Source organism: Myodes glareolus, chromosome 19 (genome assembly GCF_982192425.1).
Source record: "Myodes glareolus chromosome 19, mMyoGla1.1, whole genome shotgun sequence".
In the NCBI taxonomy this organism is placed as follows: domain Eukaryota; kingdom Metazoa; phylum Chordata; class Mammalia; order Rodentia; family Cricetidae; genus Myodes; species Myodes glareolus.
The window spans coordinates 63,912,626-63,926,872 of record NC_142044.1 but is presented as its reverse complement, the minus strand read 5'-3'; the positions used below and the strand labels follow the sequence as shown (position 1 = coordinate 63,926,872).

The window sequence follows — 14,247 nt, the reverse complement described above, 5'->3', positions numbered from 1 at the left end:
CAGGGCTCATAGCAGCCTGAAAGCAGTGTTTCCCTGAAGTCTGCATTTTACAGTTAATCTTAAATCCAAGTTGGGGAAGGCCTAGCAGAAAAGGGCTAGTTCACCAAGAGCTTCCAAAGTCCACCGAGCTGTCGGCATCACGAGGCTTTCTCCTCTTTCTCATAAACCCTACAACCCACTAAAATATCAGCGCTCTGGTTTTTCTAGGACGCTGGTCCCCACCACCTTCACTAAGCAGAAGGGAGTGGGTGGTCTAGAGGAGGAGCTCAGCTGCACAGGACCCTGTGCTTCTGCTCCATACACACATGAAACACTGCATATATGACACTGCAGGAATGACGCTGTCCTCGCAAGCATTACTGTTCTAGAAACCAAACTAGCTGGCAATTAGAAATAAGACATGAGGAAGAATCCAATGGTCATAAATTAATTTCATTCATAGCTGCCTTATCTAGGAAAGCCCAATCCCATACAGACTATGACACAAAGATGTAAGTTACCATCTGGCATCTTTTCTTCAGGGTCCAACACCATGGTAGGTACCTGAGTGTCTGTGTTCTTAGAATAGGATTCTATAAGAGAAAGGAAAGGTAAAGAATTAGTAAGAACAAAACTAACGCTTTTTGCCACTGTATGGCTGAACCCTTGTATGAAAGGAACAATCCTCTCCTCAATCAGCTGACCCTGAAAATAACTACAGATTTCAAAACAGGATTAAGAGACATTAACAAAAACAATAAAAGATGAGGCCAGGAAGAGGCTGTGAGTCAGCCTCTTGGCTCTCACGGGTTCCAAGCTCAAGTGGGACCCTCTGTATGCACAGCAGATGAACCTGCCAACAAATCTGTTTGGTTGTTGTTATTTCGATTTTTTGGGCAGGGTTTCTCTGTGCAGCCCTGGACGTCCTGGAACTGCTTAGTAGGTCAGGTTGGTCTTGAACTCACAAAAATCCCACCTGCCTCTGCTGAAATTAAAGGTGTGCACCACCACACCCAGCTCCCAACAAATCTGTCTTTGTGTGCACTAACGGGCTGCTAATCAACAAGTTTCTGCTTCAATATTAAGCCAATATTAGCCCAAATTAACCCAAAATAGCCTCAATATTAACCAAAATATCTAACAACGGAATAATCTTCAAAATTCACAACTTTTAAAAGAACAGAAAGCAGCCAGGTTTGTAGTAACAAAATCTGGAAAATGGAGGCAGGATAGGGAAATCAACATCAGCCATGTGACAACAAAAGGGAATAAAAATCTGGCCTAACTAACAATTTAAACTCATGATTCAGTTTTATGGATGGGTGTGGAAGGTGCCTCTCAAGTGGATGATCACTATTCCCTAGAGGGAAAACTAAAGAAAGTTCCAGTCTCGCTCTGAAAATTGGGAGAAGCTAGTTACCCACAGGCTAAGCTGCCCTGGGGTCTGCAAGAATGCTGAGGTTAGCAGGACTGGGCCCCATCTGTGGGAAGCAGTGTTTCTCTGGGCACCAATGACATATCAGGGTGCAGCTGGGGACTGGGGGAGCATTAGCAAGCTGACACGGTGGTCTATCCACAGAACACTGTCGACTTGGCCTCACTACAAAGGCTGAACTTTTTTTTTTTATTTATTTATTTTTTTCAGGGGGCCGGGGAGACATGGGTATCATATAACTCACAGGAGTTGGCTCCCTTCTTCCACTGTGCGGGTCCCTGGATGGAGCCATCCCTCAGCTCTAAAAAGGCCGAACTTTTCACTTCTGAACCTACTTACTATGGACTTGTTGTCTCGGTTGATTGCAAACATACAGCGAGAGAGAAAGTTATCACCAATACTGCTCACAGGAACCCTCAAAGTGCTCACCTGCTGAGAGGGGGAGAGCCTCCTTCCCCCAAAACATTTTTTCTCCTCTATCTCAACAGCCCTCCACCTTATTTTCTGGATATTCTTTATATATTAACATGTTTTACCTTACTGAATTCTATCAAAAGTGAGCTCTGGGTGTCACCCTAGCCAGCACACCGTCCATGGTTAATTTAAGGAGCACCATCTCTCCCTCACAGTTACCAGGGGCAAGCATTTTCCTGCAACAGACAACTAGCCCCGTGTTTCTGGTCAGCCCACAGACCCCCGCTACCACTCATCAATCCAGCCTCTTCCACCCACTTATAGTGGCCTCATCTGAGGGCTGTCATTCATTTGACCATTCTGCTGGGCTCCAGTCACAGCCATGGGTTGGTGGGTAGCCCTTTAACTTTGTCATTCTGTGTGAATAAGGCAAGACACCCAGTTATCCTACCCACAGGAAATGAGAAACTACACATCAGGTCAGTCACTGGACTCTTATAAGAAAAGGAACTTGGGCCACAAGAAACCACCAAACTTCATGCAGTGCTTCTGGGAGCTTTGGGTCACGTGACATGACCTGCCATAATCTCTGTTCAGTTCTGAGAACAGCCACACAGACTGACTAAATCAGATTGTTTTCGCAATGAGGGCTGATATCCTGTTTAAGAATATTCAGTATGCTGAGCAGTGATAGCGCACGCCTTTAATCCCAGCACTCAGGAGGCAAAGGCAGGCGGATCTCTGTGAGTTCGAGGCCAGCCTGGTCTACAAGAGCTAGTTCCAGGACAGGCTCCAAAGTTACGCAGAAACCCTGTCTCGAAACAAACAAACAAACAAAAACAAATAAAATGAAATTGTCAGCCAGGCAGTGGTGGTGCACTTTAATCCCAGCTCTCAGGAGGCAGAGACAGAGGCAGGCAAATCTCTGAATTTGAGAACAACCTGGTCTATGAAGCAAGTTCCAGGACAGCCAGGGCTGTTATACAGAGAAACCCTGTAGAAAAGAAAAGCAAGAAGAGGTGAGGGGAGGGGAAGAGAGGGGGAGAAGAGACAGAAAGACAGACAGACAGAAAAGAAAGGAGGGAAGGAAGGAAGGAAGGAAAAAGGAAAGGTAAGAGCGAGAGCAAGAGAGGAAGAAAAGAAGAAAAGGAGGCTTGTTGAGGGCTGGTGAGTCGCTCAGCTAATAAAGGTGCTTGCCACCAAGGCTACCTGAATTCCACCCTCAGGACCCACATGGTGGATAGCAGAAAAACAGAATTGACTCCTACAAGTTTCTTCGTTCTCATTCTCTCTCTCTCTCTCTCTCTCTCTCTCTCTCTCTCTCTCTCTCTCTCTCTCTCGCACACACACACACACACACACACACACACACAAACATACACAAATATATAATGTTGCTTAAGGAAAGAAAGAAAAGGCAGTTGGGAGCCAGTTTGGTGATTCATAGCTATAATCCTAGTACTTTGAAAGTGGAGGAGTCAGGAAGATCATGAGTTCAAAACCAGCCTCAGCTACACAGCAAACTCTAGGCCAGAAAGTACAGAAAAGAGAGAGAAAGAAGCAGTAGCAAAGCAAAAAGCGGGTCAAAAGGAAGTAAGTACTGAGCTCCCCTCTATCTTTTTTGGCAATAAAAATGCTTCACCAGGTACTTGTATTATTGTTATATGTAGTCGTGAGGCTCAAACCCAGGTGCTCCAGCAACATATATCACCAGGCCCTACTTACTTTTCTCAAAATGTAAAGCTTCTATAGATTGTCAGAGTCTTTCTGACAGCCACTCACTGGGGACATTCTGCGAAACTATAGATACTGAAAGTGTATAATCAGCTCTGGGCTTTCTAGAATGGCAGGCACTGACAGCCTAAAGCTTAACCTACTCCTCTTTTGTCTTAGTGCCCATATAATGACTCAAATTGTGAAATGATGATTTTCCCCTCAAATACAAAGAACAGAAGTCCTCTTTTCTTTTTTTTAGATTTATTTAATTAAGTATGCAGTGTTCTGCCTGTATGTCTGCCTGCAGGCCAGATCTCATTACAGATGGTTGTGAGCCACCATGTGGTTGCTGGGAATTGAACTCAGGACCTTTGGAAGGACAAGCAGTGCTCTTAACCACTGAGCCATCTCTCCAGCCCAGAAGTCCTCTTTCAAGAGAGCCATTTCCTAAATCTGACTCTGGGGTAAGCGGCCATCCACCGAGTACCCGCCAGCATCCACTGCTTAGCACTAGCCTATCTTCTGAGGTGGTGAACATTTACTCCCTGGTATTCTCATTGCAATTCTTCAGCTACTTTAATAAGAAGATTGATTACCTTAAAAATCACGCAGTGAAGAGAGAGCCCAGCACTCACTGCTCTTCCAGAGGACCCCGAGTTCAATTTTCAGCACCCACACAGTAGCTTACAACTGTCTGTAACTCCAAGTCCAGGGGACCCAACACCCTCAAACAGACAGACATGCAGGAAAAACACCAAATAAATCATTAAAAAAGAAACAAAATAAAGTATAAAATGCTATTTTTTTCTTATATTGAAAAAGGGCTTGCATTTAAAACAATGGCTTCTTATATTTGCCAAAGGCATTCATAACCATTTCATTAATTTTAAGGTATAGAGAATAAAGTTTTTATCACCCACCGCCCCATACTGAGGGGTGTTTCTATATAGTCTAAATCTCCCCACTTCTCAAAACTCTTTTTTCTTTCCTGCCTTTCATTTCAATAAAATCAAAGAACAGGAACTAGAATGTATATACAAGCAACCGAAAACAGTGCCTGTAAGGAAGCACCAGACTCCGTAGCTCCGAGCAAAAGAGCTCGGGTAAAGGGCACAGCCACACCTTTCCTGGAGCCTTTCCTCAGACACCGGTCAGATCCACAGATACAGTGGTCACACCTCCAAACACCCAGAAATGGCACTCAGAGTGTAAAGACCTTGTATGTACATTTGTGTGTGTATGTGTGTGAGCATGTGTGCACCTGTGGAGGTCAGGGGACAACTACAGGGTCGGTTCTAGTTCTACTTTGAGGGCTTTGGAGATCAAACAGCCTAGCAGCACTCTCTGGCTCTCAAGTACTCAGAAGAGAATATGGACCTGCCACCACAGAGTTTGGAGGCTGAGGCAGGTAAGTCACAAGTTCAAAGCCAACTTGAAGCTGCTTAGTAAAACTCTACCTCAGAAAGAAGAGTAGGACCAACACAAGAAAACATTAAGATTCCATTTTTTTTTCAAGACAGGGTTTCGCTGTAGCTATAGAGCCTGTCCAGGATCTAATCTAGCTCTTGTAAACCAGGCTGGCCTCGAACTCACAGAGATCCGCCTACCTCTGCCTCCTGAGTGTTGGGATTAAAGGCGTGTGCCACCAGTGCCCAGCAGGGCTCCAAATCTTGCTAGGTAGTGGTGGCACACACAGCAAGTTCTAGGACAGCCAGGGCTACACCAAGAAACCGTCTTGAAAAAACAAAAACAAACAACAACAAAAAATGACCTTAAAACTATAATTCACCCTACCTACCAGGGTTCTATATGCAACACACCTAGCTCACAAAGTACAAATAGCGCTCCTGTTACACAAAGCTACTCTACCTGAACCAGAGCTGGCTCCCTGTGACACAACAGTCACTGAGACAGTCATTTACTAACTTCGAATGCCACAGTAATCGTCTCTCCTCCTACCTATCTTACCCAAGAACTATAATTCCAATTCAACAAATACCAGCATGCTGTCTCTTACCTGAGTTTGACTCTTTAGTTCTTTCTTTGAATTGACAGAAAAACCTTATGGGGGTGGGAAGGTTTGGGGGAGCCTCACACTGCCTTCAATCCCAGCACTCAGCACTCGAGGGGGACAGAGGCAGCTCTGTGAGCTCCAGACCAGTGGGGTCTACGTAGGGAGTGCCAAGAGAGCCAGGACGACATAGACTTGGTCTCAAACAGACAAATAGTTGAAAAGCAAGAAAAGGAAAGCCTAGCGTGACGACTGACACGTGCTTCTGACTCCAGCTTTCAGAACACAAAAGCAGGAGGCTAAGAGGTCCAGGCCAGTCTGGGAGAAGCTTCAAGCCGACTAGGCTTAGACACCCAGATCCTGTCTGGAAACACACACACACACACACACACACACAGAGAGAGAGAGAGAGAGAGAGAGAGAGAGAGAGAGAGAGTCAGAGAGAAGGGAGGAGAAGGGAGGAGAGTAAGATCTGGGGAAAGGACCACAGCTGATAAGGAAACTGCCTGCTCCAGTGTCAAAGAAGATAAGAAAGGGGCAAACGTGGGCCAGCTGTCAAGTACTGATCTGTTTAGACAAAAGTGTTATTTATCAACCATGACTTAGAAATATGGCCTGAGGCTGGAGAGATGGCTTGGTGGGGGGGGGGGGGGTTTAAGAGCACTCTCTGCTCTTCCAGAAGACCTGAGTTCCATTCCTAGCACCTACATCATTTGGCTTAACTGTCTGTAACTCCAGTTCCTGACACCTCTAGTCTTGGTGGGCATCTGCACCCACGAGCACGTGCCTCCACACAGTCAGGGGCACGTAAACACTGGGGCATGCGCAAACACACTCATATACCCCCACACACAGATAATTAAAAATAAAATAAATCCCTTAAGAAAAAAAAAAGGGCAGAAGGAGGGCAGGCCGGGTACACACTCATAGGTAGGAGGGCAGGCCGGGTACACACTCATGGGAAGGAGGGCTTCCTGGGTTCACACTCATGGGTAGGAGGGCAGGCTGGGTCCACACTCATGGGTAGGAGGGCAGGCTGGGTGCACACTCATGGGCAGGAGGGAAGGCTGGGGCCACACTCATGGGTAGGAGGGCAGGTTGGGTGCACACTCATGGGTAGGAGGGCAGGCTGGGGTCACACTCACGGGTAGGAGGGCAGGCTGGGGCCACACTCATGGGTAGGAGGGCAGGCTGGGTCCACACTCATGGGTAGGAGGGCAGGCTGGGTGCACACTCATGGGCAGGAGGGCAGGCTGGATGCACACTCATGAAAACTAATCTTTTCCCTGCTGGCAGGGCTCACCATCCTGGTTGCCCACTGGAGCACACACGGTTTACTGTGCCCTGCTCTGCCTTGTCCTTTATTCCTCCAGCTAGGCCAGGGTAAGCTTCCTGCAAACTTCCTTCTAACCTCAGCTTTACAGCAGAGTTTCCTGGTGAGGGGGGAGCATCTGGTCACCTGGCCTGACACCTCATCCTGTGACCATCAAAGGCCCTTGCTTCGTGAAGAAAAGAAGAAATTTAACAAAAGAAATCTACCTTTCGTCACATAAAAACACTTTGCCTAAGACTTTTTTGCGACTTACTTATACAGTTTTTCTCCAGAAAATCTGAAGAATGCTTTTCTTTAGATCACAGCCAACCCATTTATGCTAACAGGTACTACCTTCAACATTTACCTTCTTTTCTTAAAAGAAAAATTATGTGTCAAGTCAAACAAACATAGTAAAAGATTCCTCAGCCTTGGATGCTTCCTTCTGCTCTTTGGAACCTGATAAAGTTTCAATAATTAACTTGTGGCCTTCTCCTCTCATTATGTATGAATGTGAGCACATTTCGACCTAAAGGAGTATTAAACTGTTTTAATACAGATGAGCAAGTGAACATATGCCACTTGCCACTGCAGTACATGGAGCAAGCTTTGTGAGTCACCATGTGGGTGCTGGGAATTGAACTCAGGACCTCTGGAAGAGCACCCAGGGCTCTTAACCGCTGAGCCATCTCTCTAGCCCATGGAGCATGCTTTGTAAGCAGCACTTTTCCTTAAACAGAGTTTCTCATTTAGCAATTGGTTCCTAGCAGTGTTGCTGAGTGAACAGCAGCTTCCTCTGAACTTCTGGGGTCTCCCAACTAGCAGGAATTAAGAGGGATTTTAAGGCTCATACAAAGATGTACTTGCATAGCAGAAAATTAAGGCATCAGACAAAACAGCACCTAACCAGGCTCTTGACTGCAAAGTCAAAAAGAAAAAAATCCTACTTTGTGGATACTTTTCTCTGAGTCACAGCTGAACCAAAGCCTCCTGCCAGCTCTGCTGTAACCTAAGAAACCACCGCTTTCCTCAGAGTAGAATCTCAGAGTCACATGCAGCTTCCCTGTTCCTCAACAAGAGGTGCTGCCAGGGTGTTCAGAAATTCCCCTTCTGAGTCCCACAGGCCTTCCGGAAACACGCGAGACCACATGTGTGGCAGTCACAGCCTTTTATGTATGTGTTTAAAATAAATTCAATGCAAGCAAGACTGATAATAAATATCTAATAAAAAATGCACCAGTGAAATCTCAAGGTTACATTTGTTAACACAGCTACTGCAGAAAATAGCCTAAAACGTTATTTTCCAAGTTCATTTCATAAACTAAGCAGAAGCCAAGCCTGAGTAGTAAATGCTTGTGACTGATCTCAGCACAGAGGCAGAAGGATCGCTGCAAGTTAGAGGCCGACTTGATCAAGTTCCAGACCAGTTAGATAAATATATATATATATATATATATATATATATATATATATATATATATATATATATAGTAAGCTCCAGTCTCAGAAAGAAAAGACAAGGATTAAGAAGAAACTGTTAGCACAGCGCCTGCCTTCACCTGTAATTAACTGCACTTTCAGACTAATAATACAGCTGGGAAGCACTGGCCTGGGGAACCTCTGGCAACAGCCCAAGGGATTCCGAGCAAAGACTCCTGAGAAGGTCAAAGCCAGGTAACAGCAGGCATGAGCAGGCACTAATAAAAACACCTGGTGGCAGGGGACTGACCTAAGCACTTTGCTTTACATGTAGTAACTAATTTAACGCCGACAACCTCTAAGATCCTGCCGTCACCCCACGTAAAGTGGTGGGACTGAAGAAAGCCTAAGCAGCCAGAACAGAATATTAACACAGCCACGAAGTGATGGAGATGCCACGGTGGACAAGGTGGACAGCTTCCCGTGGTTTCCCCACGGGCCGCACGGAAGCTCCTAGAAGCCCACCGGCCCTAGCCAGCTCTCCCTCCATATGTTTGCTTTTGATGCCTTGAATCCCATTGTTGAAAAAGCAAAGAACAACGGAGTATCTCCGTATTACACAGCGGAATCTCAACCTGTGTCCTGAGGATGCCCTTCCAAATAGTCTGACGTATCAATTAAGTCCTGGACCAGAGAACCGACATGGACAAAGAATCTAAAGGAGCAATATCAAACAAGCGAGCTTTGAAAGTACCGGGCTTAGGAAACCGCTGAGAAGGGGCGCATCCATCGCGCGCGAGGTGTCCCGAATGAGGTCTGGAAAGCGCAGGGACCCTGGCAGCCCTCAACCCCGAGGCCTGAGGCCTTCGTGCCAACAGCGCAGCACAGGCGGCCTCTGGGTTGACAGGGTGCTGCGCTGAGGGAGGCCGCGGGCAGACGGATCTCCGGGCTCCGGGAGGAAACTGCTTCACGGATCTCCTCCTCCGCGTCGCACAGGGTCTGCGCACCCCTGACCCGGGACGCCTCCAGTCGGGCCAGCCCGAAGAGGGGCGGTGGGCTGGTGTCCCAGGTCGCGGGGAAAGGCCGAGGCCCGTGACCACCAGCGCCTGTGCCGACCCCGGGGCTCCCCCGTCTCCTCGGGATACGAACTGTCCTCCGGTCGTGCCCTCGCCCGCCCACCCGCACAAAGCGGAACGCCGTAACCCCTGACCCCGCCAGCACCTCGGCTTACCGGCTCGGCCACCACCTGACACGCCGCGTCGGCGCCTCCATATCCCAGAAGCCAGCAACTAGCTGGTCAATCTCCTGCCCTCCCGCGATTGGCCCGCAGGACGGGAACTCCACTTCCTGATTGGCTGGACTCCTGCAGCCGACGCACCGCGTGGCGGGCGGACCGGGAGCAAAGGCTCCGCCCGCCCATGCTGGAGTTGGGGGCGGGACCTAGTTGGGGCGGGTCCGAGTCGGGGGCGAGGCCCGCTCCAGCCATGGAGTTCAAACACACCGCATTCGCAGGTTGGCAACTCCCACCCCGGGAACGCAAGATACATTTTTGTCATAGTTTCCGCCATCTCTTTTTAGGCAACCACAAGCCTGCTTCCTCCGAAGAGATGATGACTACGAGATACAGCTACAACCGACAATAGGGCACCATGGCAGCCTCTCTTCGTCTGGCTTCTTGGGCCACCGCGCTGTGTCCACTGACGCGCCAAGAACACCCCCACGTCTGGGAGGAACCGCGAAACTTGGACCAGCGGAGCCAGTTCGGCCGCACCAGCCCTCCTCCTCCTCCTCCTCCTCCCAAGTCTCTCAGTGAGTTGTCCTCCATCCCACCTAGCTGTGTCTTCTCCCCACACAGTATCCTGCCTTCCCCAAAGCAGTCCCGCTCTATCTCCGGCCTCACACCTCAGAGCCTTTCTCTGTAGAGACCAAGAGGGGAGAGACTAAGTGGCCTGACAAGACCCCCAGCTTGCCTCGAAATTCTTAAGAGCCACCAAAACCGCTTGGTTCTTGTTTGTTTTGTTTTTGTTTTGTTTTGTTTCCGATTTCCCCTTCTGGCTATAACAATAGAGAGGATAGCGCTGTGTTGTTCTTCACATAAAAACGGCTGGGAGAAATGTAAGAACGGAGACAGAAAGAGAGCGTAAACCCACAGAAATGGAAATTAAAAGATATGATAACAGCAAAAGCAAACTGTGTACAAAAAGAAAAAGCCAAACTTCCGCACCCTGGTAAGGGCTGCAGCTTTCCATACAGAGTGGTCTCCTGAAAGAAGAGAAGAGGCACACGTTAGTTCTGGACGAGCACCCTCTGGCCCACAGCCTCCCAGCCTCCTCTGGGACCCTCCGTTGCATCTAGAAAAGAAAAGGGTCGGGGCTGTTGGTGTCAGCTTCCAGGTGTGCTCGGCTGGAGCGTCCCCGCCGCTAGCTGCCCACTTACTTAGCTCACAGTTGGGAGCAGTTGCTGCGGCCCTTGGCTGCCTCTTCCCCATGGTGCAGAACTGGTTTGATTTTTGCAGAACAGCGCAGCGTCTTTATATGCGGACTAGAGCGCCTCCCTTGGTGGGAGATGAGATTAGAGGTGGGACAAGAGTGAGGGAAAACTTCAAACCGCACCCTCTAAAGCATAATCAAATTTCATCTTTGACCGGCATTGTATTTCTGTCTGCCACTCCTAGTTATTAATAAAAATTAATTGAGTTAAAGTTTTCTTCTGAGATTTCCTTTCTGTGCCTCTCCGAAGGGCGGGACCTGGAGGCTAAGGGTGCTGTGAATGAAATGGGTGGAGGGAACTGCTTTCTTCTGACTGCCACTCCCCTGGGAGTCAAGCTGGTTAGGGACGGCTTGCAGACTAGGACTCTGCCCCTCTGAGGCAGGAGGTAAAACCAATTAACCCAAAGTCTGACAGTCCACATGTATTTTCCACATAATAGTACGTGCGATATTGATGCAATTAGAAGGCGTCTCAAAGTATCGGTGGAAATGCCGCCTGGTCTGTTTCTCTGGATCTGAAGGAGCCGAGGACATTAGCTCTCAATCAGTGATCTGCCCGCAGACAACAAAGTGAGCCAGATCAGAACTGAGTACCTGGTGGGAAAGAAAAAGTCCTGAAGCAGCAAAACAGAAATTTAGGGCAAGATTTCTCAGTGAGGGAGGAGGGGAGCTTGAAGGATGGGGGAATTTGCCTCCTGGAGATAACTGAGACTTGCCTAAGAGTAAATGGGAAGAAGAGCAGTTGATCCAAACCACCAAGTAGGCTGCATGCACATTTAACCATGGCAATGCTAGGAACATCCCACATGAAAGTCCTGGGGCTAGGCTCACTCAGCCACCAAAAGTTCTACGTAAGATGTGATCTGCTTCCAATTCTAGTGCTATCAGACCATTCCCCAAGGCCAAGCTGCCTCTGCAGATTAAGCTGGGGACAGCTTGTCCTCCTTAGAAAATAGAAATATCCATAAAACCACCCATGGAATAGAATCTGGCAGAAAAAAAGATTCGAGTTTATGATTTTTAAAGAAGTGGGGCTGAGGACATAACTGAATGCCAGAGTGGGTGTGCCCCACTGTGTGTGGGGCTCTGGGTCCCATCGTTTTACACACGCACACAGACACACGCATGCACACAACACACACACACTAGCTTATAAATCATGCCAGTCTAGGTGATACATGCGATTAATCCCAGCAGAGGCAGAGGCAGGTAGATTTCTGAATTCGAGCTAACCTGGTCTACAGAACAAGTTCCAAGACAGCCAGGGCTACATAGAGAAACCTTATCTCAAAAAAACAAAACAAATCATGGGTTTTACAGAACCACCTTCAGGTTTTCTTCCACCACATTCAGGAGCCCTCTTTTCTATATACAACACAAGCAGCCATCAAGCCTCACAAAACCGTGAGACAGGAACGATTATCTTCAGTTGGAAGATTCATCAGTAATTTATGAGGGTTGACTGATTTGCCTAAAGACACATACTGGCCAACAAAGATAGATTTCAAACACAATTCAGTTAGATGTGGCAGCTGCACTCAGTGTCGGCTCCATTTTGTACATGGAGTACTATTCTCTTCCAATAGTTCATATGACAACAATGGAAACCCGTTTCTGTACAGACGGCAGTATCTATGGGTAGCATGTGAATATGGGGTCCACCCTCCGCTCCCCACCTCCCCAACAAACAGGGTTTCTCTGTGTAGCCCTGGCTATCCTGGAACTCACTCTGTAGACCAGACTGGCCGGGTAGGGGTGGCGCACGCCTTTAATCCCAGCACTCAGGAGGCAGAAGCAGACGGATCTCTGTGAGTTTGAGGCCAGCCTGGTCTACAGAATGAATCCCAGGACAGCCAGGCATGCATTGTCACTGAAACCACTACCACCACCGGGACCATGTCCAGCTCTTAATATGAATTTTTCCAAAAACAAAAGTTTTATTTTTAATCATATGTATAATGTGCTAAAAAAAAAACGTAAAGATTGGGGGCTGGAGAGATGGCTCAGAGGTTAAGAGCACTGACTGCTCTTCGAGGGTCCTGAGTTCAATTCCTAGCAGCCACATGATGGCTCATAACTATCTATGAGATCTCGTGCCCTCTTCTGGCCTGCAAGTATAATAAGTGTATAGGGAACAGTGTATACATAATAAATAAATAAATAAATCTTAAAAACTCATGAAGATTTTATTTGGTGTGTGTGTGTGTGTGTGTGTGTGTGTGTGTGTGTACTGTGAGTACAATGCCTGCAGAAGGCTCATGACCCCGGAACTGGAATATAGAAAGTTGTGAACTGCTCAGTGTGGGTGCTGGAAACTAAGCCTGGGTCCTCTGGAAGAGCAGTGTGTGTTTCCATTGCACGCACCTTTTATTAAGGGGTCCTTTCTAAGCTTCCTACCCACACACACACTCCAAGAATTCCTCCATGCTTTCATTTTCTCTGCGACTTCCTAAACTTAGCCACCACTGCCATTGACCACCGTTACCTGGAAAGTTGCTCTTTAGGGTTCCTCAAAATCACCCATGGGGCCAAAGAGGAAAAGTGTTAGCATGGAAAGCCTGGTGAACTGAGCCTGGGAACCAATCCAAAGGTGGAAGGAGAGAACGAACTCCCCAGTGCTGTCCCTGATCTCCACACTAGCACACCATACCCTTACCCCCAATACAACAGTAATATAGACATTGAAAAAGCAGCTCTAAGTCATGCAATGGTTACACAAACCCTTAATCCCAGCACTCGGGAGGCAGAAGCAGGCAGATTTCTGTGAGTTCAAGACCAATTTTGGTTTACTGAGCTAGCTCCAAGGATAGCCAGGGCTACACAGAGAAACCCTGTCTCAAAAGAACAAAACAAAAACAACTCTGTCTTTGTCCTCTGACTCCTCTAGGCAACATTTATTACTCTTAAATTCTATTGACTACCCAAGTGTGGGGAGCAGAGGAGCCCTGCGTGAATGTACAGGGAGAGAGAATGTGTTCTATTGACCAGGACCCTGATGCAGCAAACCCATGGGAATTGGCAAAGCTCTCTCTGGTCCCTGTGGGAACGTTGACAGAACAGAGAAGAAAACTCGGACTGAGCTCCCTCCTGGAAGTTTACAGCCTGAGACTGCTCTCCTGCAGAGACCTCCCACCTAGTGAGCGAACCTAACCTTTCCTCCCGTGGCCCTGTAACAATCAAGCCAAGGCTCTGAGCTGCTGCACAGCTTGCTGGTGGTCGTGGGCAGAGCTTCCAAGGCCCTCTCAACCCAGCTGTGTCTGTGTGCCTCTACTTCACGCCCTTGTGGCCCCTGTCAGGTTCTCAGGACCAAACCATGTAGGACTTTCAAGCTTAACAAATTAACTCATTTTCCCACTATTTGCTAAGCACCCAGCGCAGGCTGGGCACTGCACGTACAATCAGTGATAGCAGAAGCACAGTCCATCACTGTTTATGGCTTTGTACTTTTCCTCCCAATAAACTGAGCTTTCAA

At 47.8% G+C, this 14,247-nt stretch overlaps 1 protein-coding gene across 6 annotated transcripts in view; it reads right to left on the bottom strand.

Annotated features, from left to right (window-relative positions):
• Positions 1–10,769, bottom strand: part of Slc11a2 (solute carrier family 11 member 2) — a 34,827-nt gene extending 24,058 nt beyond the window's left edge. Inside the window, exons 1-2 of one of the 6 annotated variants that reach the window (XM_085678610.2) lie at positions 10,723–10,769; positions 501–572 (exon numbers count right to left, since the gene is read on the bottom strand). In XM_085678610.2, coding sequence (XP_085534736.2) covers positions 501–534 — 34 coding nt within the window. In that variant the 5' untranslated portion in view covers positions 535–572; positions 10,723–10,769. Of the gene's footprint in view, positions 1–500; positions 573–4,140; positions 4,163–5,561; positions 5,889–9,040; positions 9,367–9,507; positions 9,667–10,722 lie in introns of those variants that run through there. The other 5 variants (XM_085678611.2, XM_085678612.1, XM_085678616.2 and 2 more) reach the window with 5 other exon arrangements.
• Positions 10,770–14,247: the final 3,478 nt, after the last annotated feature.